The following is a 23,193-nucleotide window of genomic DNA, read 5'->3' on the forward strand; positions in this document are numbered from 1 at the left end:
CACCCAAGCGCGAGATTCCACCCTCTGTCCTGTAGGTACCCCAAATCTTTACGAGGGACTCTCTGGGAGTTCTCACTTGGCTTGAGGGTGGGACAAGCCTTCTCCCCCTGCCCCCACCTCGGGACAGGCAGATCTGCGGCTCCCATGAGCACTTAAACTACCAGCAGGAACAGTGGCACTTTAGCCACAATGCTTCCAAACGAAGGACAGGAGTCCCATTCACCACCCTGCGACACCCCAGTGATTTCCACCGGCCTATCTGTAGTAAGATGACTAACACGCGCCAAAGATAATAGGTCCTAATGCCTGGAACCTGCAAATGGGACCTTACTTGGGAAGGGGTCTTTGCACACAGGATTAGATGAAGGATTCTGAGATGAAGAGAGCATCCTTGTTTTCCTAAAGGAAGTCCTAAAGGCAATCCCTGAAGGCAATCACAGTGACCTTATAAGAGAGCGACACGGGACTGACACGGGAGGCGACACAGGAGTGACACGGAAGGCGACAGAGGGAGACAGGACCCAGGCAGAAGAGAAGGCCCGGTGACCACAGAGGCAAAGGTTGGACTGATCGGATCACAAACCCAGGAGTGCCAGTGGCCACCAGACCCTGGAAGGGGCAGGAAACACACTCTCCCCTAGAGCCTCTGAGGGGGTATGGCCCTGCTGACACCTTGATTTCAGACTTCTGGCCTCTGGGAAGGAAAAAAATGGGTCTTAAGCAGCTTATGTTGATTTGTTACAAGAGTCTTAGAAAATTCATAGGGTATCCCACAGGCATTTCCCATTTCAACCTGCCCTCATTACTGCCTCTCATCTGCTGTCCAGCCACAATCTCCACACAGCAGCCCCCGCCCCCAGTCACTCCCCCACCTCCTACGGGGTGCACACGCCCCGGGATGGGGGAGTGAAGGCCCAGAGCACAGATTCCCAAGGAGCCGGACTGGGGCACTCCTTAACAAGGTTTCAGCCTTTTTATCCTGATGCTTTCAACTTCCCTATAAAGAACATTCCTCCGCTCACAGGATCCCCACCCAGCGAACTCTGGGCTCCACTTCCTCTCAGCCTCCAAGACAGCTCAGACATTAGATCCTGGATGTGTTTTGAAATACTTGGGGGGGCAGGGGGCGGGGATGAAACAAGACTTCTTGCTTTTGTGTCCATTTGAAATTTCCACCATTAAAAAAAAAAAAAGAAAAAAGAAAGAAAAGAAAAATTTAGAAAGTTCACCTATGGTTGTGATCACTTGTTTTTATTTTCTTCTCCACTTTGGTTTCTCTCCTGCTGGAACTTTTGCAGTTAAAGTCATTTTGCACGTAATTGTACTCTAATTGTTTTTTCTTCCTATTCTAGTTTCTTCACTGGCTGGACTTGATGTTTCATATTTCCTGCATCCTAACATTCCTTAGCGACCACTCCCCAGTACTGAGCAAGTTAAAAGTGCTCAAGAAGTACTTGTTGGCTACTTTATTAAAAAATAAAAAATGAAAAATAGCCAGTGGCTTTCTAAAGCTACATTTTAAAGATTTTGTTAATTTGAGAGAGAGCACAAGGGGCAGGAGGCAGCAGAGGGGAAGAGGGGAGGGAGGGAGGAGGGAAGGAGAATCTCAAGCCGACTCTGCACTGAGCACAGAGCCCAACACCGGTCTCGATCTCATGACCCTGAGATCACAACCTGAGCCAAAATCAAGAGTTGGATGCTTAACCAACTGAGCCACCCAGGCGCCCTTCAAACTGCATTTTAAAATAGAAACACTTTTTTTTTTTTTTAAAGATTTTATTTATTTATTTGACAGAGAGAGATCACAAGTAGATAGAGAGGCAGGCAGAGAGAGAGAGAGGGAAGCAGGCTGGCTCCCTGCTGAGCAGAGCCCGATGCGGGACTCGATCTCAGGACCCTGAGATCATGACCTGAGCCGAAGGCAGCGGCTTAACCCACTGAGCCACCCAGGTGCCCCTAAAATAGAAACACTTTTAAAGTAGTGGCTAAGTATTCCCAATTTGAAAAGTATTATTATTATATACATATATATTTCTTTAAGATTAAGACCTGACATGAGATCAAGAGTCAGAAGCTCAACCTACTGAGCAACCCAGGTGCCCCTACGTATAATTTAAAGACAGGTCTCCAAGGAAACAGGACTGGAACTCAACCAAACCTAAATTAGCATCCAGTTTTATAGGCAAAGTTTCCACATAGGAGGCTTTAGCCTCTTTGTTTGGAGATCAAGGGAACCTCAAAAGGAGGCTCACTGTCTCAATGTCCTACAGAGGAAAGTCAACTCACGGGCTCAGTGACAACTGTCCCACCACATCCAGTCTGGCACTGGTCCCTGTAAGGGAGGAAGAGGAGTCCTTCTTAAGACGGAGCTCAGCCACCTCCAGCAGGGTGTTAAGCCCCTCTGGCACTCAGTCTCTTCCTCTGGAAGATGGGGTGACGCATGCTGCAAGAAGCTTAGGACCTGAGTCCATTTACGTCATGTGCTTGGTCCGAAGCAGGTTCCCTGAATGTGGTGACTATCTATCTGGTCGCTACTCCTTGTTCTCAACTAAAGGCTGGGTGCTCGGATGCAGACTCGCACCGCACAGTCCACGAGCAGGACAACGGGGCCGGCTGTGAGGAAAGACCCCGCAGCCTCCCGTTCTTGCACAGAGAGAAGTCTCTCCCCCAGAGATCTGTAAATATCCTAACGGCCAGGGTAAAATCCCCCTGAGGTGAGAGCGGGAGGGGAAGGGGGCGCACCTGTGAGGCATTCAGCTTCTGTCACTGGGCCCAGATCTGCAGCTAATGAAATGCCCCCGTTTCCAGGAGTCACCTGGAGAAACCAAGATGAAGGCAATGGCGACGACGGTGAAGCAGAAAGTCACTCAGTCCATGTTTCTCTTTAGTGGGCCTCGCTGCGCTCTCACCTGGACGCACTCTCCACCATCTAAATTCATAGGGACGCCAACTCACATACGCAGAGGCTTAAGCAGAAAATGGCTAAATCTGCCTTTTAAAAAATTGCCACGGATGTCCTAGAAAGCTTGAATATCCTGAGCTACTAGTTTGAAAGGTGAAGGCAAAATTTTGGAACCCCATCCTCCAGGACATTTTCTTTTCTTTTTCATGGTTTTATTTTATTTCTTTTTAAGATTTTATTTATTTATTTGATGGACAGAGATCACAAGTAGGCAGAGAGACAGGCAGAGAGAAAGGAGGAAGCAAGCTCCCCGCGGAGCAGAGAACCCGACGCCGGGCTCAATCCCAGGACCCTGGGATCATGACCAGAGCCGAAAGCAGAGACTTTAACCCACTGAGCCACCCAGGCGCCCCTCCAGGACATTTTCTAATTATAAATCCCTTTTCTCCTTAGAACAAAAAACAAAGGTAATTTGAACTCTATTTCATAAAAAGGATTAGCCACTGATTAAATCTCTGAAAGTTCGTTCAATCTGCTTTCTATTCATTGATGGATTCATTCACCATTGGTAAAGTGAAAGAACTACCTTTATTTTTAAGTAATCTCCACACCCAACATGGGGCTTGAACTTACAACCCCGAGATAAAGAGTCACCCGCTCTATGGACTGGGCCAACCAGGTGAACGAGCTCCCTTTAATTTCACCTATCTCCTCTCTATCAAGGGAAGCAAGCCTCAGATCTGAAAATGTGGTGTATGTACGCAAGGCTACTGAATGCCTAGATACAGATGGTCACAGGGTCGTGCTCTGCAGGTCCTAAAGAGAATATGCTCACCCTGGGGTCTTCACAGCAATGAAGCTGAATGCCCAACATATGAGAAGCTGAGACTATCCAGAAGCATCTGGCCCTGGCTTTCCAAAAGAAAAAGCTAGATGTTCACAAATATATATCCGTGGAAAATCTGGCTGAGTGGAGTTCTCAGAAAGGAAAGCTATCGCCACTGTAAGTCCACACTGGTTCGGAATCTTTCTGAACACTTTCAAAAGGGGAGCAGGGTTAATATACTCAGGCAATGCCTTTCGGTCACAAGATAACGATATTTTCCAAGATATAGGACTGTGTCTAATAGGGATATAATGGATATGATACAGAAGTCTAGGTGTGATAGTAGGTACGCTCAGCTACATAAACCCAAGAGTGTCAGTGAAAGAATTTGACAGGGTCTGAGAGGAGGGCATCTATCTCAAAGCAGAGCACACAGATTTGGTCCAGTCCCTTCCGGTGTATTTATTAACATCCACACAAACAGCCTTATGAATATTCAAATAATGCTAAGCTGGGAGAGATGTCTAAAGTGAAGATGAAGAAAAAACGCAGGAAAATGATAATCTAGTAAGGAGAAATGTAAACCTGCGCCTATGTTTAAGGAATGAACACTAGAACTCCTTCAAGTGGCAGATAGCTAATCTCGTATAACCAACATAAAAACGCTAAGGATGACTCTAGCTGTGATTTAAGGAGACAACGCTTTGGTGACTCCTGGTCTGAATTTCAGCCCCAGTTAAGAGCTGAGATTTCAGTTAATACCACCGGGCCGGGGTGGGAAGCTGTTTTGGAAGCAGGGAACTTCCAAAAATTCTAGGTGCATTTGTATGGTCCTTTCCCTTTGGGTTTCTCATGTCTGTCCAGTTTTGTTTTGTTTTTTTTTAAGATTTTATTTATTTATTTGACAGACAGAGATCACAAGCAGGCAGAGAGGCAGGCAGAGAGAGAGAGAGAGGAAGGGAAGCAGGCTCCCTGCTGAGCAGAGAGTCCGATGTGGGGCTCGATCCCAGGACCCTGGGATCATGACCTGAGCCGAAGGCAGAGTCTTAACCCACTGAGCCACCCAGGCGCCTCGTCTGTCCAGTTTTTTAATTCAACTTTTATCAAGATAGTTAGAACAATGTGGTTTTAAAAAAGAACATAGGGACATCCTCTGCACCTGCATCTCACAGTCAGAATATTAACACTGACACCATCTACGAAGCTTATCTCCATTTCCTCATTTTGCGCGCAAGTCTGTGCCATTTAATCAATGTGTGCAGATCCGCACGCCCACGACAGTCAAGATACACTTGAGGTGGATTTTAACAGGCACCCTCCTTCAGTCTCCGTTTAGGAAGAAAAAAAATCACGTCATTCCCCGACGGGAAACACTGTGGGCACCACAGCTTGGAATTACTCATGGGGCAGTCACCACCGCTCAGAGCCGTGACAAGTGCCCAGTGAAGTTTGCACCCTGGGTGAGGCACAAACGATTCAGACCACAGAATGGAAATCCCTCACCTGACCACTGAAGACAGAGAGACTAGAGTTGAGACTCCTTGTCCCTCCTCAACGAGGACAGGAAGCCCGCACTCTTCCTGTCCAGTGGTCTCCGAGCTTTCTCATGCGGCCCATTCACCTGATCCAAGTCCCGGGAGGCAGTCCTGGCGATCACCAGCATCCAGCCTCGTTAACTACAAACGAAATAAAAGATTGTGGTTTGGGGGCAAAGCGTGCTTATACCCAGCAGTGCGGATATTTCTTCACACCGAACGTTTACAGAAACCGAAAAGGGGCAGGCATAGGTGGCACCCCCTTTCAGTAATCCCGGACCCCCACCTCTCCTTTGCAGGCAACGCAGACGTGGGACAGGAAGACCTCGTGGCACCGCGCCACCAAAGTGAGAATCCGGCCTGAACGCGAGCACTCCCTGCACCGGAACTATAGGAAGAGCCGAGAAGCAGCCCATTCCTCATCTGCGGGGCGCGCCGCCGCAGGGAATTGGTAGGAAGACGGTTAGTCTTTCATGGAACAGGTCCGGCGCCGTCCCCTCTGCCGCGACTTTCAGAGCACCCGCGGGGGGCCGGGGCAGTGCGGGTGCGTGGAGGGTACCCGGGACACCCCCTCCCCACCCCAAGCCCGGGCCTGGGGGCAAAGCGCGTCGGTGCCGGAACAGGCTGGCGGCTCGCGCTTCCGGTCTCACCTGGGCGGCCACCGGCAGCCCGCGGTCCGCGCGAACAAAGGCGGGGGCGCCGGGCCGGTCGCGCGCGCCAAGATGGAGGGCGCCGGGGACTCGGCCCGCCGCCCGCCCCGCCCCTACCCGCCCCGCGCGGGCGCTTCCGCCACCTCACCTGCCGGGACTCGGCCTCCCAGAGCGGAGGGTTGGCGCGTCCCGAGCCTCCCAAGGCCGCCCGGCGCTGGCACGGGTGAAAGGGCCGGACGTCGCGTCGCAGTCGCCCACGGGCCCCAGACTCCGCAGCGCAGCCGGTGGTCCCAGCGCGCGCCCCGCCCACTCCCACCCTCGGGGCAACAGGGGCGGAGGCGGGGGCCGGGGAAGGAGGAGGGGGGCTGAGCGCGCTCCCGCATCCGGCGAGGCGCACAGGTTCGTGTGCGCGCCGGCCCTCGCCCCCTCCCACCTTCTGGGTGACCAGTGGGGCAGTCCCGAGCGCGCACGCCCATCCCCGGCCCGCCGCACGGGTGCCGAGTGCGTGCCCGCCCTCGTCCACTCGCACCCTCCGGGCCCCGCGGATGAGACCCCCGAGCGCACGCCCCTGCCCCGAAGCCCTCTCGCCGCTCTATCCCCCGGCGGCCGCGCGGGTCCCGGAGCGCGCGCCTCCTCCGGCCCCTCCCAGCTTCTGGGCAGCCTCCGGGCAGCCCCGGGAGCCCAGCGCGCGCCCCGCCCCCTGCCCAAAGTGCAGCCCAAGCCCCTGAGCGCGCCGGCCCCGCCCCTGCCCGGCCCGCCCTCCCCCGCGCGCCGCGGCGCCCGCGCCCAACTCCCTCCCTGGCCCCGGCCGGCACTTTCCTCCCAAGTTGCCGCGCAAGTTTGCTGGTGGCCGGCGGCGGCAGGAGCGCCCCGACCTTCCCTCGCCCTCGGCCGGCCCGGGCTCCCCGAGTGCATGGGCGCAGGCCGGACGGACCCTGGAGGTTGAGCGGCCGCGCCGCCTCCGCGCTCCGCGTCCCGCGCCATGGAGGGCGCCGAGCCCCGCGCGCGGCCCGAGCGCCTGGCCGAGGCCGAGGCGCGGGCGCCCGACGGCGGGCGCTTGGTGGAGGTGCAGCTGAGCGGCGGCGCCCCGTGGGGCTTCACCCTGAAGGGCGGCCGCGAGCACGGCGAGCCGCTGGTCATCACTAAGGTGAGGCGGCCGCGGGACCCTCACGATGACAGCCCAGAGGTCGGCGCCGGGCGGGGGGTCCCGTCGGGGGTGGGGGGGGCGCCGGAGGGGCGGGCCAATCGTGTCCCCAACCCGGGGGCGCTAGTGTGTCTGGGTCACCTGCGGGGACGGGATCACCGGGACACGCAAAGGTGCGTGATTCCGGCTGCTCTGCGGCGGCTCCCAGCGCTGCTGATTCCCAGCGCCGCGCAGAGTTTAAATGGCTCCTGTTCCGGGTCCCCTCCCCTCCCCCTTCGAGAAGGGGCCTGGCTGGGTCCCCTGTCACTCCCGGCTTCTCCAGCGGCGGCCTGCACCTGTGGGACTGACCGGGGGCTGCCCAAGGAACAGTCCCACGTGCCAGGGGGGTGGACAGAACCGTCCACACCTGTGTTTGTCACCGTAGGCCCTTGGTTCTGCACCCCCTTGAACCAGTCCGTTCCCTTATCACTAGGAAACCCAGACGAGCAGCTGTCGCCAACTCAGCTTCTCAATTCCCATCAGCCCATCAATATTTACTGACTTTCGGCTTCCAGCCCTAGATCCATGGCGCTGTGGGACCTGCAGACACGTACCGAAACTTTCAGTGTCCTTTTTCAAAGTGGGATTTGAGCTCCAATAATAAGTTTCTAATGTGTCTCATCAGGAAATGTTTTGCGTTGTCTGTGGTAGGGGAAGGTGGGTGCTTTAGACTTTGAATTCTATAAACAGAGATCGATCTTGAAATTGACCAGCTGAACTTGTACAGAGCTGTGAAAACAAAACAACAAACCTACCATCCTGTTTTCTTCTGGTGAAAAGCCTCCGTTTCTCTGGGGAGGGTTGGGCCAGGCTTTTCCTAGGGACAAAGTTCCCTTTAAAATGCAAAAATTCTTGGGGACTACAGGAGTTTGAAGGTGACTTGCTGGGTTTTTTTCCTACTTTCCTGCTTCACTACCGGGAGGAAAGTGTAAGATCACTCCTTACTGACCCCACCCGTGAATTTGGGAAGTGGTGTGGCTTTGTTGTGCAAGGTAGCGAATGAGACACCAAACTTTTCTGTTCTGTATTTTCTCTCATTTTTGTATTCAAAACCAGAGACTCTGAGGGGAGGCTTGTTTAGATGTGCACTGAATTTATGTTCAACTGGGGAAAGAGGCTGTCGTTGCTATAAATTTAATGTGTAACCCATTAACGAATTGGGTTCTTTGAAAAGATGGTGAGCAAAGTGTGTCCAGCTTGCCCAGAGAGGTTAGTTTTCTGCGTGTATGTGTACTAAAGTGTATTACCCTGTGCCTTTTTAATAAAGGTTTTAGAGGACATTCCGATAGTAAAAGTTTAAAAGATAGCAGGTAAATTACTAACGCCCTTAGCATTTCATGTATTTCTTTTAAAGAGGTTTACACACAATTCAACGTACCTTGCTCAGACTTGTTATTACAAATGAGGGAATAAGTTGCAAAACATTAGTTAAGGTGAAATCTTGCCTTCTGTCTTTACTCCGTATAAGAAAGTTGGAGGTCACTTTAAACTCTGAAATTCAGTTGTTTAGCCAGAGGCTGGAAAGGTAGATCTCAGAGCACCTCCTCCTTTCTGTGGGTACTCCGGGTTCTAAACATCCTAGTGGCCCCCTGTTCACTCTGTCCAAGACTTCCCAGTCTAGAGTGTGGTAGGTGGGCAGTAAAACCCAGAAAACATGTACCAGGGCCTTTTGGGGCATGTGAGGCCCTTCGCCTCCTGATTTGGCCTGCTGGTTGGCTTTCATGGTACTTACTAAGGTGTTTTGGTCTGGTTTTTTGTTTTGTTTTGTTTTGTTTCTCTTTGGAAAAGTTTCTTATGGGTAGGCTAGTACCAGCGTAAGTGCTCTGCCTTTCCAGGTGGTGTTGTAGAATTTTGCAGGAATAAAAATGTTTGGGGTTCCTCTCTGAGAGGCCCAAAGGACTCGGGGGAGTTTGGGCCTTCTGTACTGAGTTTCCATGTACACTTGTATATGTGTGCAGAGATCAGTGCTCGTGCACGTGTGTATTAAAGATTTTGAACTCCGCGTTGCACGGAATTGGCACTATTTCACATGCCTGTCTTTTCTCTTGGATTAAGTCATCAATTATGCTTGCTTACACTCCAACAGCTGGTAATTAACTGCCACATTATTAGAAAAGGGTGAAGGAAAGTGTGTCCATTTAGAATCGCTTAAAGAGTGGGCATACGCTTTTGGAATAGAGGCTAGGAAAAATTGTTCCACCTGCAGAATTTGGATTAATCCAAGTTTTGACTATCCCTTGGTAGCTACTGAAAAATATTTGGGGCTCATTGTAACAGTTGTTGTTATTTGGAACTCAAATTATAATTGTTCCAATAGGACTTTGGGGGGGTTAAAAAATTGGGCTTTTTTTGGGCTTAAAAAAAAACTTGTAATTAAATATTTTGTATATAAGACCCCTGGAAAATTATACAACTTGTTTTCTATGTAACAGAATCTGATGTGGGGTAGCTTGAATAGCTGTAAGGTGACACACTTTTTGTGATAATAGGGGTCTGACTTGGAAGCGTCATGGGGTGCGCATCTTAGAACTGTAAGCAATGCCAAGAGCAAGGTTGATTTAACCCGTGATCTGCAGATCAAGAAATTTTATCAGCTCGTTTTATAGCTGCAACAGCTAAAGCAAAGGGAAGTGAAATGGCGTGTGGGGAGGTCACAAACCTGGCAGGTCATGAGAAGGCTTGCAAGGACCAGCTCCTGATCCCAGATGTCCTCACTGCCCCTCTACTCGGTTCCATCTGCTGTCCCCTGCAAACACTTGCAGTGCCGTGTGAAGTAACTTCGTCACATCCATCGGGAAGATTTCTCAGTTTTGTCACTGCTGATCTGCTCGTCTGCATCATCCTCTCTGCGGGGGCTGTTTTGTGCTTTGTAGGATCCTGGAAGCATTCCCTAAAGCCACTCACTCCCTTGACGCCCCGGTACCCCACACCAGCTGTGACAGCCAACAAAAGTCTCCGGAACCTGTCAGGTGTTACTTGCGGCCACATCGGCCTTGTCAGATGAACAGTGTTAGCACTGCAGTTTTTCAAAGGATTTTAGCTTTTAAAACTCAAGTTCATTTTTCTTTGTGAAGACACTGGCCTTTTGAAAGGTTTTCCTGAGGGGTTGTTTTCTTCCCAAGTGCTGACCCTGATAATAGGCTTTATTTACATAGTAAAACTCAAACAAATACTTGCTTCATCTGCATTTTTGTTGCTGGAGAAAGGAAATGAAGCTGGAAGTCCCGAGCACTGTGTTTTATGAGCCTCCAGTGGGGCCGTTGGGTAAGGACGGTCTTTTCTTTGGGTCTAGTTTTGAAGTCAAAAGGGATACTTACCCTCCCAGGAGTGGCATTCCTGGAATTTGGAGTGCATGTGTGAAGTCCCACCAGACCTCTGCTGAGACGTGGCACCCAGATTTCTATCTGCTCAGCACCTTGACGCTGGCTTCTCGCTTGACATTTTACTGGGGCTACAAAACACACAATGTTGCTCTTTCTCCATGCTCCTGTCCCAGAGCGAGCTGAAGGGATGTCGGTGTCCTAAGAAGCCACAAAGATTTTGACTCCTTAGTATTTCCAAGGCCTCATTTTGATGTGGGTTTGGTCCGGGGACCCGGATAATCAGATGCGATGGACGGATGTGGTCGCTGTTTTGGCCTGTTCCTTTCTCCATTGATTCAGCAAACCTGAAGCCCCAGTGAGGGGAAGGGAGGGGCCTGATCTCTAAAATGTCCCTGGAGGGCCTAAAATTTCAAAGGAGCCCTTCGGGATTTGCTAGGGAGCATTCTGTGCACTGGCTGGGTGTCAGTAGGCCCCCTGCAGTCCCAGGAATGTTTCTTAAAGAGGGAAGGAATGAAGCTCCAGATCCTCCTTTTCGCCAAGTCCCTCCCTGAAGAATGCCAGAGCCTCACCAGCAGCGCCAAGGAAGAGGTTACTTTAGGCCTGGTGTGGTCGCATGGGTGGCTCCTTGGGGAAGCCGCTGACTTTTGGGTTGCCTGTGAGGAACACTGCTGTCCTAGAGCAGGACGGCGGAGCTGTGGCTTGAGATGCGCCCAGCCTGACTCTCTGGCTTGGGGGCCTTTGGGCCGTTTAAACGTTGCTCTGGATACGAGACAAAGTCCTTAAATGTCCTTTCTAGTTGGATACTGCGGGTGGGGTGGAATGGGATGAGGGCTCATATTTTGAATGGAGGTTACACAGCCAGGTGGCAAATGTCCTGTGTAACCATTAGCCAGAGCTCCTGGCAGCCAAGGCCCAGCGCAGAGACTGACTGTTGGTGGTGGGAGGGGGTGGGAGGCACCGGGCACCAGAGGTCCCTTCCTTAATGGCCCAAACAGGGGCTCCACTTTACAGGACCTGAATGAGTCGCTGTCATAGGTGACCTCAGAGCCTGGAGCTAGTCGCAGCCTTGGTCAGGACATGTCATTGTCCTCACCTGTTGTTATTTGTCCCCACGAGCCGAGCCGAGTTCTTTGTCGGAGATCAGTAAAGGTTTCGCAGACGAGGATGTGATGAATTCAGCAGGGGATTTGGAGCTGACAGATGTGCCCTTGGCTGTGGCTCTTGCTCCATCTCTGTGTGAGAGCCCGGCAGTGCGTGCACTCCAGGATCCTGGGCGTCTGACAGCCCACCGGGGCCCAGGCTGGGCCCCGCGGGCCGCGGGTGCACTGGGGGCTGCGGCGGCTCCCGGCAGGGAGAGCCCCGACGCGTGCTGAGGCCCGCGGCCGACCGGCGTTGTTGGGATGACTGTAATTCTGAAGGCTCATTTGTGTATTAAGAATCATTAGTACAGTTAAGCAAAAACCAAAAAGAGGTGCGTTTTCTTTCGCGTGTGCTGAAACCCCTTTCCGTTGGCCTGCCAGCTGTCGCTCCGGCGTGTCTGTGTCACCCTGTCCCAGTCTCTGCCTCCCACAGGCGGCCCGCTTCTTCCTTGGTCCTCCGCAGGTGCACCGGGGGCGGCCGTGGGAGGTCGGGCAGCGTGACATGACCCCGCAGGGTTTGGTGGCTGCGCGCTTCGGTGGTTGAGGATTATTCCAGACGTTAGTTGAGCCGGATCGTCATCTGTAAACCCACCGTGGGCTTCTGTGCGGTACCAAGCTGTGAACGTGAGCGGTGCGCCACACTTCACGCCGTGTCGGACTCGCACTTCCTGAAGCGGTTGTGAGTATCGCCTGACGCGTCCCGACTTTACTCTTCTGGAAAAAGAAAGCTGGTTTGCCCGAGAGCTAAATGTAGCATAGCAGGATAATGAAGTGTTCTTAAAAATAGTCGTTTTCACCTCGTCCCGTGAACTGGGATTCCTTAACTTACCTTTCTCTCTCATGGCCATGGCCATGGCCAAGGCCACAGGAGCTGGGCCCCCTGCTGGGAAAGGGCTGGTTTGTCTATTTGGAAAGCAGCTTGGAGTTGCCCTCTTGCCAAAGCTGTTTTGTGTCAGCATGCAAATACACCTGGCTTTGTGGATTCCTTAGGGCCTCTTTGGGGCTTTTCTTCTTGTACACAGGGAGCCCTGTAAACATTCGACAAGATAATTTAAGGATTGAAAGGCTAAATGGGCTTTTTATTCAGGTCTTCTTTTACTTGGAAACACTGTGGTCAGGAGTGGGCAGCGCTTGGAGGAGAAATTCTGCCAGCTGCACTCTTCCAAGCTAAAAACTTTCGCTCACATGAAGGACTTTGAAAGAGCTGAGGGTCCCATGTTACTCTCTTTGGTCTTATTAAAACAGAGGCAGCGTCTAACACGGCTGTGTTCGGGAAGAATTGTTTTTCTGTTACCTTGTTGGAACAAATGTCTGCATTGTCTTGCGGTAGATGGAGCCTTTTCTGTTTACTGATGCGAATGTTATGGCTTCTCTTTGGGGAATGTGCCTTAGACAATAGGGTAAAAAAATAATTGGACTAATCTAGTTTCAGGTTCAAACAAATATGATGGTTCTGGGCAGGATTTTCTGAGTTGCAGCAGAACAGTAACATTTTTTAACTTGGGTGGTTCTTTTTAAATCCCGAGGGCATTGTTAGGGACCGTTATCCATGTCTGAGATGGGGAAGGGAGAACTGTGCTCCAGACCCGCTGGGCAGGGTTGGGATTATCTCTCTCTGGCCAAGAGAGACTAACACGTTCACATCGAAGGCAAATAATATCCCAGGCCTGGTGGATTCTGTGTGCTGTCAAGGCAACATTTTTACTTTCTCGTGGAAGGAAAGGAACAAAATATTAGTGTATCTTTGAGTTTTGTTTTCATTTATATCAAAGTGGTTCTGGCACAGTGTAAATAATCAGATAGTTCTTCAGGGCCTGTTATCATACCAGCAGCTCCCCACTGCCATTTCCCCTTCCCTGGAGACAGCGACTGAAGCTTTTTAGCTGCTGTCTTCTGGCATTTGCATACATTCTCTACTGCTGCTACTTCTGTTCCTGACTGTTGCCTTGCCGCCACACGGGAAAGGAGGACTTAGCCTTTTTCTGCACACCACCTGCCCACCATCCACCCCACACTTCAGATCTGAAGTTAGAATCTTTGGTTAGAAGAGGCTTTTTCAACTTGAGCTCCACTGACATTTTGGGTCAAATACAGTTTAGCCTTGAACAACATGGGTTTGAACTACGCAGGTCCATTTATGCATGTATTTTTTTTCAATGAATACAATAAAGTACTGTAGATATCTTTTCCTTATGATTTTCTTTATGTTTTTCTAATTTTACTTTATTTTAAAGATTTTAATTATTTATTTGACAGACAGAGATCACAAGTAGGCAGAGAGGCAGGCAGAGAGAGTGGGGGAAGCAGGCTTCCCGCTGAGCAGAGAGCCCGATGTGGGGCTCGATCCCAGGACCCTGAGACATGACCTGAGCCGAAGGAAGAGGCCTAACCCACTGAGCCACCCAGCCCCCCCCATTTTATTTATTTATTTATTATTTTTATTTTAAAAGATTTTATTTATTTATTTGACAGACAGAGATCACAAGTAAGCAGAGAGGCAGGCAGAGAGAGAGGAAGGGAAGCAGGCTCTCTGCTGAGCAGAGAGCCCGATGCGGGGCTCGATCCCAGGACCATGACCTGAGCCGAAGGCAGAGGCTTTAACCCACTGAGCCACCCAGGTGCCCCCCCATTTTATTTTTAAGTAATCTCTACACTCAGCGCAGGGCTCAAACTCAACGACCCTCTGGTCAAGAGTCGCCCACTCTACTGACTGAGCCGGCCAGGAGCTCCTCTTTATGATTTTCTTAATCACACTTTCTTTTTTCTAGCTATCTTCATTGTAAGAATATAGTATGTAATAATACGTGAAGCATGCCGAGGTCTTGTTAACAGACCTCCAACCAATGGTCACCTATTAGTAGTTAAGCTTCAAGGGAGTAGAAAGTTACGCGCTTATTTCTGACTACATGAGGCATCAGTGCCCCTAACCCCTGTGTTAAGGGTCAAGTGCAACTCTTTGTTTTGGGGGCTTCCCTGTGCGTTGTAAGATGAACAGCTTCCCTGGCCTCTACCCACTAGAGCCCGTAGCTCCTCTCACCCCAGTTGTGACAACCAAACCTGTCTCTGGACATTACCACCTGTCTCTTGGGGGGGGGTGCAAAATCACCCCCTTTGAGAACCACGCAGTTAACAGTATTCGGTGTTTGCATTATTTTGACGGCCAGTGCTATCGATGCTGAACCTGGCGGTACAAACGCGGTTATTTTTCCGGTACAAGTTTTCACAGTCACCAAGGTTCTTGTTTCTTTGCTTGATTTCTTCCACACTTCTCATTGATTCAGCCTCCAAATCCTCCCCAATTGTGAAAAATCTTTTCATATATTTCAACACACAGGGGGTAGGCTTTAACGACCTTCTCTCTCTGAAAATGGCTTTTTATCTGCGCAGTGAACGGATCGTTCGGTAGAGAAGTACTGTTGAGCTAGTTCTCCCTTGGCGCTTTGCAGACGCCGTTCATTCCCCATCGATGCTCAGGATTGCTGTGGGGGGAGCAGGCCTCCGTGTTTGTTGCTCTTTGGACTGGTACTAATTTTTTCTGATTTATATTTCATTTCTTTATATTTTTTTCCTTCTTTTAAAGATTTTATTTATTTGAGAGAGAACGTAAGCAGGGAGAAGGGCAGAGGGAGAGGAAGAAGCAGACTCCCCCCTGAGCACGTGGGGCTCCACCTTGGACACTTCAGGGCTGGAAGCGGGGCTCAATCCCAGGACCCCGGGATCACGATCTGAGCTGAAGTCAGATGCTTAACCGACGGAGCCACCCAGGCGCCCCACATTTTTGTTCTTTTGGGGAGTTTTCTAAAGCCTTAGCTTTCAGACCTTACATGGAGTTTTAAATTTATGCTGTTTTTTTTCAAATTCCAAAGTTTTTGTTGTTCCAAATGTTCCTTTTTTATCTCTTACTGATCTTATTTCATGGTTCTTATTTTAAAGAAGATAGGATAATTGAGGATAATTAAGCTGCCCTTTTTTTTTTTTTTTAAAGTCCCTTTCTGCATAGATTGAGTTTCTGAGCTCTGCTGCTTTTTTGTTCGGGCTTCTCTCTTCCCTGTTGAAGGCTGTCCTTGAATGTTTCGTGACCCTTGTCATTGGCAGTACTTAAGAGTAGGTGACCCAAGTGTTCTTTGGGAGCTGCGTGCCTGTGGCTGAGGGACACTGAGGCGCCTCCCTAGGGAGTCCTATAAGGCCATAGCTTCGAGGTTTCTTTCTGGGACCATCTTGTCCTTGTCAGACAGTAACTCTTACCACAACTGGAAGTGAGTTTCCAGTATAGGGCAGATTTGAAGGCTGCTGTGATGGATGCCAGTTCCAGGGATGTCTGCTGTGATCAGCCCAGTGGGAGTGGTCGCCGCTGCCCACCACGTGGCTGCCGTGGTTCCAGTTTGTGGGGAAGGTTGTCACTGGGGTTAAGCGGCAGTGCTTGCGTTTCAGGCTGGATCTTGACTCTGTCGTTACCCTTTTCAGTCTCCAATCCTCAGCCTGTCAAACCAGGGTCATTACCATTCTGTTACAGTATCACAGGAATTACAGGAGGTGAAGTAGAAAACTAGCTGTGGGAAATGTAAATTCCTTATCTTCTCCCCTTCCTCCCCTTGCACTATTTAATTCTGTTTCATTAAGAATTGGACAACTAGGGGCGCCTGGGTGGCTCAGTGGGTTAAGCCTCTGCCTTCGGCTCAGGTCATGATCTCAGGGTCCTGGGATCTAGTTCCGCATCCAGCTCTCTGTGCAGCAGGGAACCTGCTTCCTCCTCTCTCTCTCTGCCTGCCTCTCTGCCTACTTGTGATCTCTGTCTGTCAAATAAAAAAAAAAAAAAAAAAGAATTGGACAACTGCGGGGCCCCTGAGTGGCTCCATTGTGTAAGGGGCTGCCTTTGGCTCAGGTCATGATGGTCCCTGTTCAGCAGGGAGCCTGCTTCTCCCTCTGCCCCTTCCCCTGCTTGTGCTCCCTGACACCCTCTCTCACAATCTCTGACAAATAAATAAAATCCTTAGGAAAAGAGGGGGGAATTGGAAAACTGGGGGGCCTGGATTGCTCAGTCAGTAGAGCATGTAACTCCTGATCTCAGGGTTGTGAGTTCGAGCCCTGTGTTGGGTATAGAAGTTACTTGAAAATAAAATCTTTAAAAAAATGTGAAAAATGTAAAAATATAATGTTAATGCATTGAACCACCAATTCACTGTGGAAAGACTTTAATCTAGATTTTGTGTGGCAACATGTTAATTGTCTCGTGAAGATTCTGTTACTGATTTTGGTAGTTCGGTATGGTGTTTGAAGGAAAGCATTTAATTAAAATGCACATCGATTGCCCAACAATGATACATTGGTTGTGCTCTTTACACCACACTGGAAGCGATTATTTCTTCTTTTCCATAATTGTTTTTAAGATTTAATTTTTAAGTAATCCTATACCTAGTGTGGGGCTCGAACTCAGGAGCCCAAGATCAAGATTCTCACGCTTCACTGACTGAGCCAGCCAGGTGCCCCATCTATCAGGGGTTTTTCTGTGTTTGGTTGTTTTTTTTTTTTATTAATAGTGTTTCTCATTTTCCTAATACTAACGAAGGGTAGCTCTTTCAGATCAATGTGATATTCAGAAGAACAGGATTTCAGAAAAGTGCCTTGGGAAATGAAAGTAGTAGGAACGATGAAGGCTGAGTGTCCCTACAACAGGAGGCTCTGTTTTGGGACTGCTCCGGTCTGCGGCAGTAGGAGGCCTTTCGGGGCACAGAGCTGGACCGGACCGGAAGGCTTGCCTGGGCGCAGTCTGCTCGCCGCATGGGGTCCAGTTCTCCTCCGTGTGCACGCCTGGCGGCGGGACTACGGTTCCCAGCTTCACGCTGCTGGGCGTGACCTTGTGATGGTTCTGCCCCATCAGACAGGGGTGGGGGGGTGTCTGCCTTGTAGCCTGCCCTCCTGTCCCCTCTTCTGGCTGTCCGGAGTGAAGGTGGGCCTAGGGCAGATCCCGGTCAGCACAGGTCCCTGGATGGCGGAGGAGGCAGCTGCCTGCAGCAGGATTGCCCCCGGGGACACAGGGACTCATGTGAGCAGCGAGCCTGTGCTGCGCGTGAGCTGTTACGAATTTCTGGGATCGTGCCCTCTGTCAGAGGCCATTCTAACAACTGAAATCACAGTTCTCCTTCTCACAAGTACACCTGGCTGTAGGAGATCGAGTATGTGACAGCTTCCATGCGCACGGGAGGGAATGGTGATTGACCTTGCAGAAAGCATCACTGCGGGCATCCATTTAGCATGAGCTTCTTCCCCACACCCTTGTTACATACAGTGAGACCTGTGTGCCATCGTGCCATCGTTTTGGCTTCCTTCCACCTCAGCTTTTCCTCTCAGATGATAATTTAATTTTCACCATGCCTTGGTTTGCCTTCTCCTCGCTGCCGATGATTGCCTGGAAGCCAGGGAGAGGTAGGGCAGAGGCAGGAGAATCCCCAGTCTAGGTAATTAGCGCTCGGGTAGGGCTGGCCGGAGGACAGGGCGGGGGGCCGGCTGCTGGTGTGATGTCAGGGCTGCGACCTTCCTCCTACTGGAATCGCCCTTTCCTAAACCGCCAAGCTTCAGGTGCAGGAGACGTTGGCCGGGAGGGTTACACATTAAGTCTTCATTAGCAGGGCTGCCCTTATCAAATTGATGAATTATAATCTCGTTCGGCAGACTGGTTGTCCCCTAGAGGGGACGGGACTTAAACTCCTGAGTTAGCCCAGAAGAAAAGGAGGTCAGGATGCGTGCAGAGTCCCCGCCAGCGGTGTCAGGAGGAAGGTGCCGTTGCAATGCAGATCTGAGGGACAGGAGAAGGGTCGCTTCTGCTTGGGGGCCAGGAAAGCCAGGGAGCGTGGTGGGCAGGACGGGGACCAGAGCCTCGAGGTGGGTAGCCCCCCGTGACTTTCCAGGGAGGGGAAGGTGCTTCCTTGCCTGTGGCTGGCAGACACCGAAGCCACATCTGCATAGGGTAATTGTGCGGGTTTGTAGGTTTTCAAGCGCACAGATGTTTATCTGTGCTCTTTGTACGCATGCTTGTAAATTTTTCAGTATAGTGATTTCTATTTGGTGCAGAAACCTTAAAATCATTGAAAAAAGTGAAAATGAAGGAAATGATTGATCAGTAGCCCAAAACATATAGTAATCTTATTTCTGGTGGCGTGGCTGTACTGATTCATTTTCCCTGTCTCTGGAGTTCTTTGCTTGGCTCCATGTAATCTACTTATTCATTGCTTGAAGGTAATTCTCCTAAGAATTGCACTGTCGTCAATCTTAGGAATCAGGGGAAGCTTAAAGGAAGCTTGGTTTTGTGTATGCCACTTGGAATTTTGAAAGTGACATGTTTTGTTATTGTGGAATATATTGAGTTTTTTAGTTTTTTTCTAAACAGCATATTTTTTCCAAAGCCCTAACTTCTGGGAAACTGACTATATTGGTCAAATATGTCACTCTTTAAAACAACTGTGTGGGGGCGCCTAGGTGGCTCAGCGGGTTAAGCCGCTGCCTTCAGCTCAGGTCATGATCTCAGGGTCCTGGGATCGAGTCCCGCATCGGGCTCTCTGCTCAGCAGCGAGCCTGCTTCCCTCTCTCTCTCTCTGCCTGCCTCTCTGTCTACTTGTGATCTCTCTCTGTCAAATAAATAAATAAAATCTTTAAAAAAAAAATAAAAAACAACTGTGTGGGGTTTTTTTGGTACGTGTAAGCTTTTCTTTTAATTTTCTTTTCTTTTTTTTCTTTTTAATTGTATTTACTTACTTGCCAGAGAGAAAGCAAGTACAAGCTGGGGATGAGGGACAGAGGGAGAAGCAGACTCCGCCCTGAGCAAGGAGCTCGATGCCGGACTCAATCCCAGGACCCTGAGATCATGACCTGAGCCAAAGGCAGGTGCTTGACTGACCTAGCCACCCAGGCGTCCCTTCTTTTAATTTTCCTTCATGTTTAGATGTTCTGGACCTTTTTTTTTTTTTTTTAAGATTTTATTTATTTATTTGACAGACAGAGATCACAAGTAGGCAGAGAGAGAGGGGGACACAGCCTCCCTGCCGAGCAGAGAGCTCGACTCCATCCCAGGACCCTGAGATCAGGGCCTGAGCCGAAGGCAGTGGGTTAACCCACTGCACCACCCAGGCCCCCCATGGACCTTTTGTTTTTTTAAAGTAGGCTCCACGCTGGCTCAGCATCGGGGCCAAAGTGGGGCTTGAACTCATGACCTGAGCTGAGAGCCAGAGTTGGACGGTTAACTGACTGAGCCTGAATCGTGATGTCCTAAATCTTGAATGAAAGTTTGGGAAGGAAACCTCGACTTGGAAGGGCAGGCCTGCTGCTGCTCTAATCGTACTGACTTTGTGCCAGTCTGATCCCAGGATGTCACAGCTGATAGCCTCCAGGGTTTGGGAGGGGTGCTGTTTCCGTCCTCCTTCGCATCTTCAGTGACTGGTGTTTAGGAGAAAAGAATCGCAACCTGACAAGCCACCGCCGTGCATGCTGCACTCGCCGCTGCTGACTGAGGGTGCCCTTCCCGTGCCCGGGGAGCTTGGTCAGCTTTTCAGAGTTCAGTCCTCAGCATTCCCAGGGCGCAGTTGTCATCTGACAGAGGTGTCTTATTCACAGGAACACGCTGTGTCTGCCTTTCTTTGTGTCCATTGCGCAAACAGCCTTGACCGGCTCTTGTCCTTTGCCGTCAGCTGCGATGCTGGTTTGGCTGGAAGGTTCTGCCTCGTGTCTCCTCTCTGGTCTCGGTGAGCTCAAGCGCGTCCCTGCCAGATCCGGTGCGTGCGGAGGCCTCTCCCATCTCCAGCTGTGGGGTCCAGTCTCCAGACCTTCCCTCCCTTTACTCCCCCTCCCCCTGCCATTGCTCAGACGGCCCCTCCCCTGCAAAGTGGCCCCTGTGTAATCCTCCCCACCGGGCACGGCTGCCCACAGGGCTCTTCATGGCCCCTGGGCGAGCAAGGACCTTGTGGCCTCCTTGAGCCCAATCGACTGGGACCTCCCTGAGACTGGAGACTGGATGTCCCTCGTCCAGGTAGCCCAGTCCATCGGCCCCCACGTGGTAAGGACGCGCTGGTCAGGAGCTCGTGCCTGGAACCAGGCCAGCATCGTCTTGCTACTCCTGGTGTCGGCCTTGGCAGTGAAGGTCAGAGTACGCCCAGGACCGAACAGGTCCCACGGGGCCCCATTTCCATGAGCCAGGGCCTGGGGCCCGTGGGGAGGCTGCAGGTCTGGGGAGACCACGCAGACCATCAGTGGTTTGTTTTTTTTTTAAGATTTTTTTTATTTATTTATTCATTTGAGAGAGAATGAGTGAGAGAGAGCACGAGAGAGGAGAAGGTCAGAGGGAGAAGCAGGCTCCCTAAGGAGCTGGGAGTCCGATGCGGGACTCGATCCTGGAAGTCCGGGATCATGACCTGAGCCAAAGGCAGTCACTCAACCAACTGAGCCACCCAGGCGCCCATGTCAGTGTTTCTAAAGAACAGGACCGTGCGTGTCGGTAAAAGGTGCTACAGAAGGACGCCGCCTCGGCCTCTCACAGTGTGGGATCACTCAGATTGGGCCCTCTGCAGAGGACAGAGAGTCAGGATACCCAGCCGCGAGGGTTCCTGGCCGCAGGGGTGAAGAGCATGCCCCCGGCCCGCCAAGAGAGGTATACGCCAGGGACTACAAGGTTGTGTTAGAATCCGGAGCCGACAGTGACCCGTTCTTTCCTCTCTTCCAGATCGCTTCTGACGTGGTGGGTGCGCTTTGTCCTGAAAGGCACACTCACACGTTTAAAGGAAGCCCTGCCCTGAGTTTCCTTCCCTGCCCTCCTGGGCTGCGTTTTCCTATCTTAACTGCTGCGTCCCTTTGTAAGCCAGGAGGTTAGGGAGGGGGTGGCCTGGCAAGAGCAGACCAGGCAGGAGCCCAACTAAAGAGCGCGAGAGCAGTGTGGGTGACAGGCGGACCTGAATGAGCACAGGCCTGACGCCACAGGCAGGGTTGTCCTGGGCACTCACCTGGCGGCCACCGACTGACTTGAGCAGAAATCGAGTCTGATGAACGCTTAACTGACTGAGCCACCCAGGTGCCCCTGAATCTTACAATTTTATTTATTTTTAAAGATTATTTATTTGAGAGAGAGCGAGAGATCACAAGTAGGCAGAGAGGCAGGCGGGGGCGGAGCAGGCTCCCCGCGGAGCAGAGAGCCCAACACGGGGCTGGATCCCAGGACCCCAAGATCATGACCTGAGCCAAAGGCAGAGGCTTAACCCACTGAACCACCCAGGTGCCCCGCATCTTACAATTTTATAAAAGCTTCAGATGAATAGTTTTGGAAACTCATGACAGGCTTCTGCCTTAATGACACGAGAGGGAATGTGGATCCCTGCTGTGGGAATCATGCGGTCTCACCTGGGCCCTTAGAACAGCCGCGACACAATGTGCAGGCCTCCTGGCGCCCTCTCTGCCCTGAGGATGGCAGCTCACGGGTGCTGCTGCTGTCGCCATCTGAGCGTGCGCATCTCGAGCGGCCCCGTCAAGTGGACACTGTTACTTCCCATCTTGCAGCCAAGGGTAGAGATTTGCCTAAACGGAGGACTGCACCCACCGCACGAGCCGCTGCCTGGGGAGCTGCGACCTGGGTGTGCAGAGCCCTGGCGGGGGGAGGGGCTGCAGCCTGTGAGCCAAGTGCTTGGTGGCTGCAGACAGACCTTCTGGGGGTCGAGGGAGCATCCCTCCTTCACGACGCCATGGCCACCTCCATTCTGCTGCAGAATTCATTTGAGGGTGCTGTGCGCCTTGCTGCTGGGCTGATTCTGCTGTGCAGACCCCCCGCAGGGTCCCTCCATGGCCACGGGCATAACAGATCCCTGAGGCATCGCTCCTGCGGGAAATGGTCCTGATCCGCTCTCCTCTTTGTAGGAGCACAGCTTCCAACGAAAACGAAAACCTCCATTCTTGAACCCAGACTGTAGGGGAATCCCTCAATAAACGTAACTTCCAGGGCTGGGGACATTGAAACTATCTTCATATAGCATCGTAGGGTTTAGGACATATTCTGTTAACTATTTTATTTCACTTTTCTTTTGCCCCTTGCTTTGTAACAAGCCTGCCGGAGGTTCGCAGGGCTGTGTGTGCTCTCGGCTGAGAAGGCAAGGCCCTGGGTTCCCTGCCACCCGTCCTGTGAGCTGGCTGGGAGACCCAGGGCTCCAGCCCGCCGGGGCCTTTCACGCACAACTAAACAGCCCTTTTTTCTCTGACTTTTTCTCTTTCTTTTTAATTTGAGAGAGCTTGAGCGAGCACACATGAGAGGGGACAGAGGGTGAGGGAGAGAATCCCAAGTCAAGTCCTGACCTCAGCCGAAACCAAGAGTCAGACCCTCAACCAGTTGAGCCACCCAGATACCCCTTTCTGTGAGACTTTTTTAAAAAACTTTTTGAGATTTTTTTTTTAAAGACTTATTTATTTATTTGCAGGAGAAAGTAGGCTCGCAGGAGTGCAGGGCAGAGGTGGGGGAGCAGAGGAAAAGGAGAGGGAGGATCTCAAGCAGACTCTTGGCTGACCCTGACCCTGAGATCATGACCTGAGCCGAAATCCAGAGTCTTTGGATGTGTATCTCCCCCCACATCCCACTTCTGCGCTCTCGCACTTGCTCTCTCAAATAAAATCT

The 23,193-nt window shown here is 51.3% G+C and overlaps 2 protein-coding genes across 7 annotated transcripts in view; one reads left to right on the forward strand and one right to left on the reverse strand.

Annotated features, from left to right (window-relative positions):
- Window positions 1-6,170, reverse strand: part of GPR143 (G protein-coupled receptor 143) — a 68,082-nt gene extending 61,912 nt beyond the window's left edge. For 3 of the 6 annotated variants that reach the window (XM_045996474.1, XM_045996475.1, XM_045996473.1), the window contains exons 1-2: window positions 5,914-6,012; window positions 5,232-5,404 (exon numbers count right to left, since the gene is read on the reverse strand). Coding sequence is in view for 2 of the 6 variants with exons in the window: in XM_045996472.1 (XP_045852428.1) it covers window positions 5,232-5,238; window positions 5,350-5,391 (49 nt within the window). In the remaining 4 variants the exon portion in view is untranslated. Of the gene's footprint in view, window positions 1-5,231; window positions 5,405-5,913; window positions 6,041-6,061 lie in introns of those variants that run through there. The other 3 variants (XM_045996472.1, XM_045996471.1, XM_045996476.1) reach the window with 3 other exon arrangements.
- Window positions 6,171-6,739: 569 nt separating this feature from the next.
- SHROOM2 (shroom family member 2) overlaps window positions 6,740-23,193 on the forward strand; it is a 130,660-nt gene continuing 114,206 nt past the window's right edge. The window contains exon 1 of the mRNA XM_045996460.1: window positions 6,740-7,060. Within this exon, the coding sequence (XP_045852416.1) occupies window positions 6,896-7,060 (165 nt within the window). The 5' untranslated portion in view covers window positions 6,740-6,895. The remainder of the gene's footprint in view (window positions 7,061-23,193) is intronic.

This window comes from Meles meles, chromosome X (assembly GCF_922984935.1).
Source record: "Meles meles chromosome X, mMelMel3.1 paternal haplotype, whole genome shotgun sequence".
In the NCBI taxonomy this organism is placed as follows: Eukaryota; Metazoa; Chordata; class Mammalia; order Carnivora; family Mustelidae; genus Meles; species Meles meles.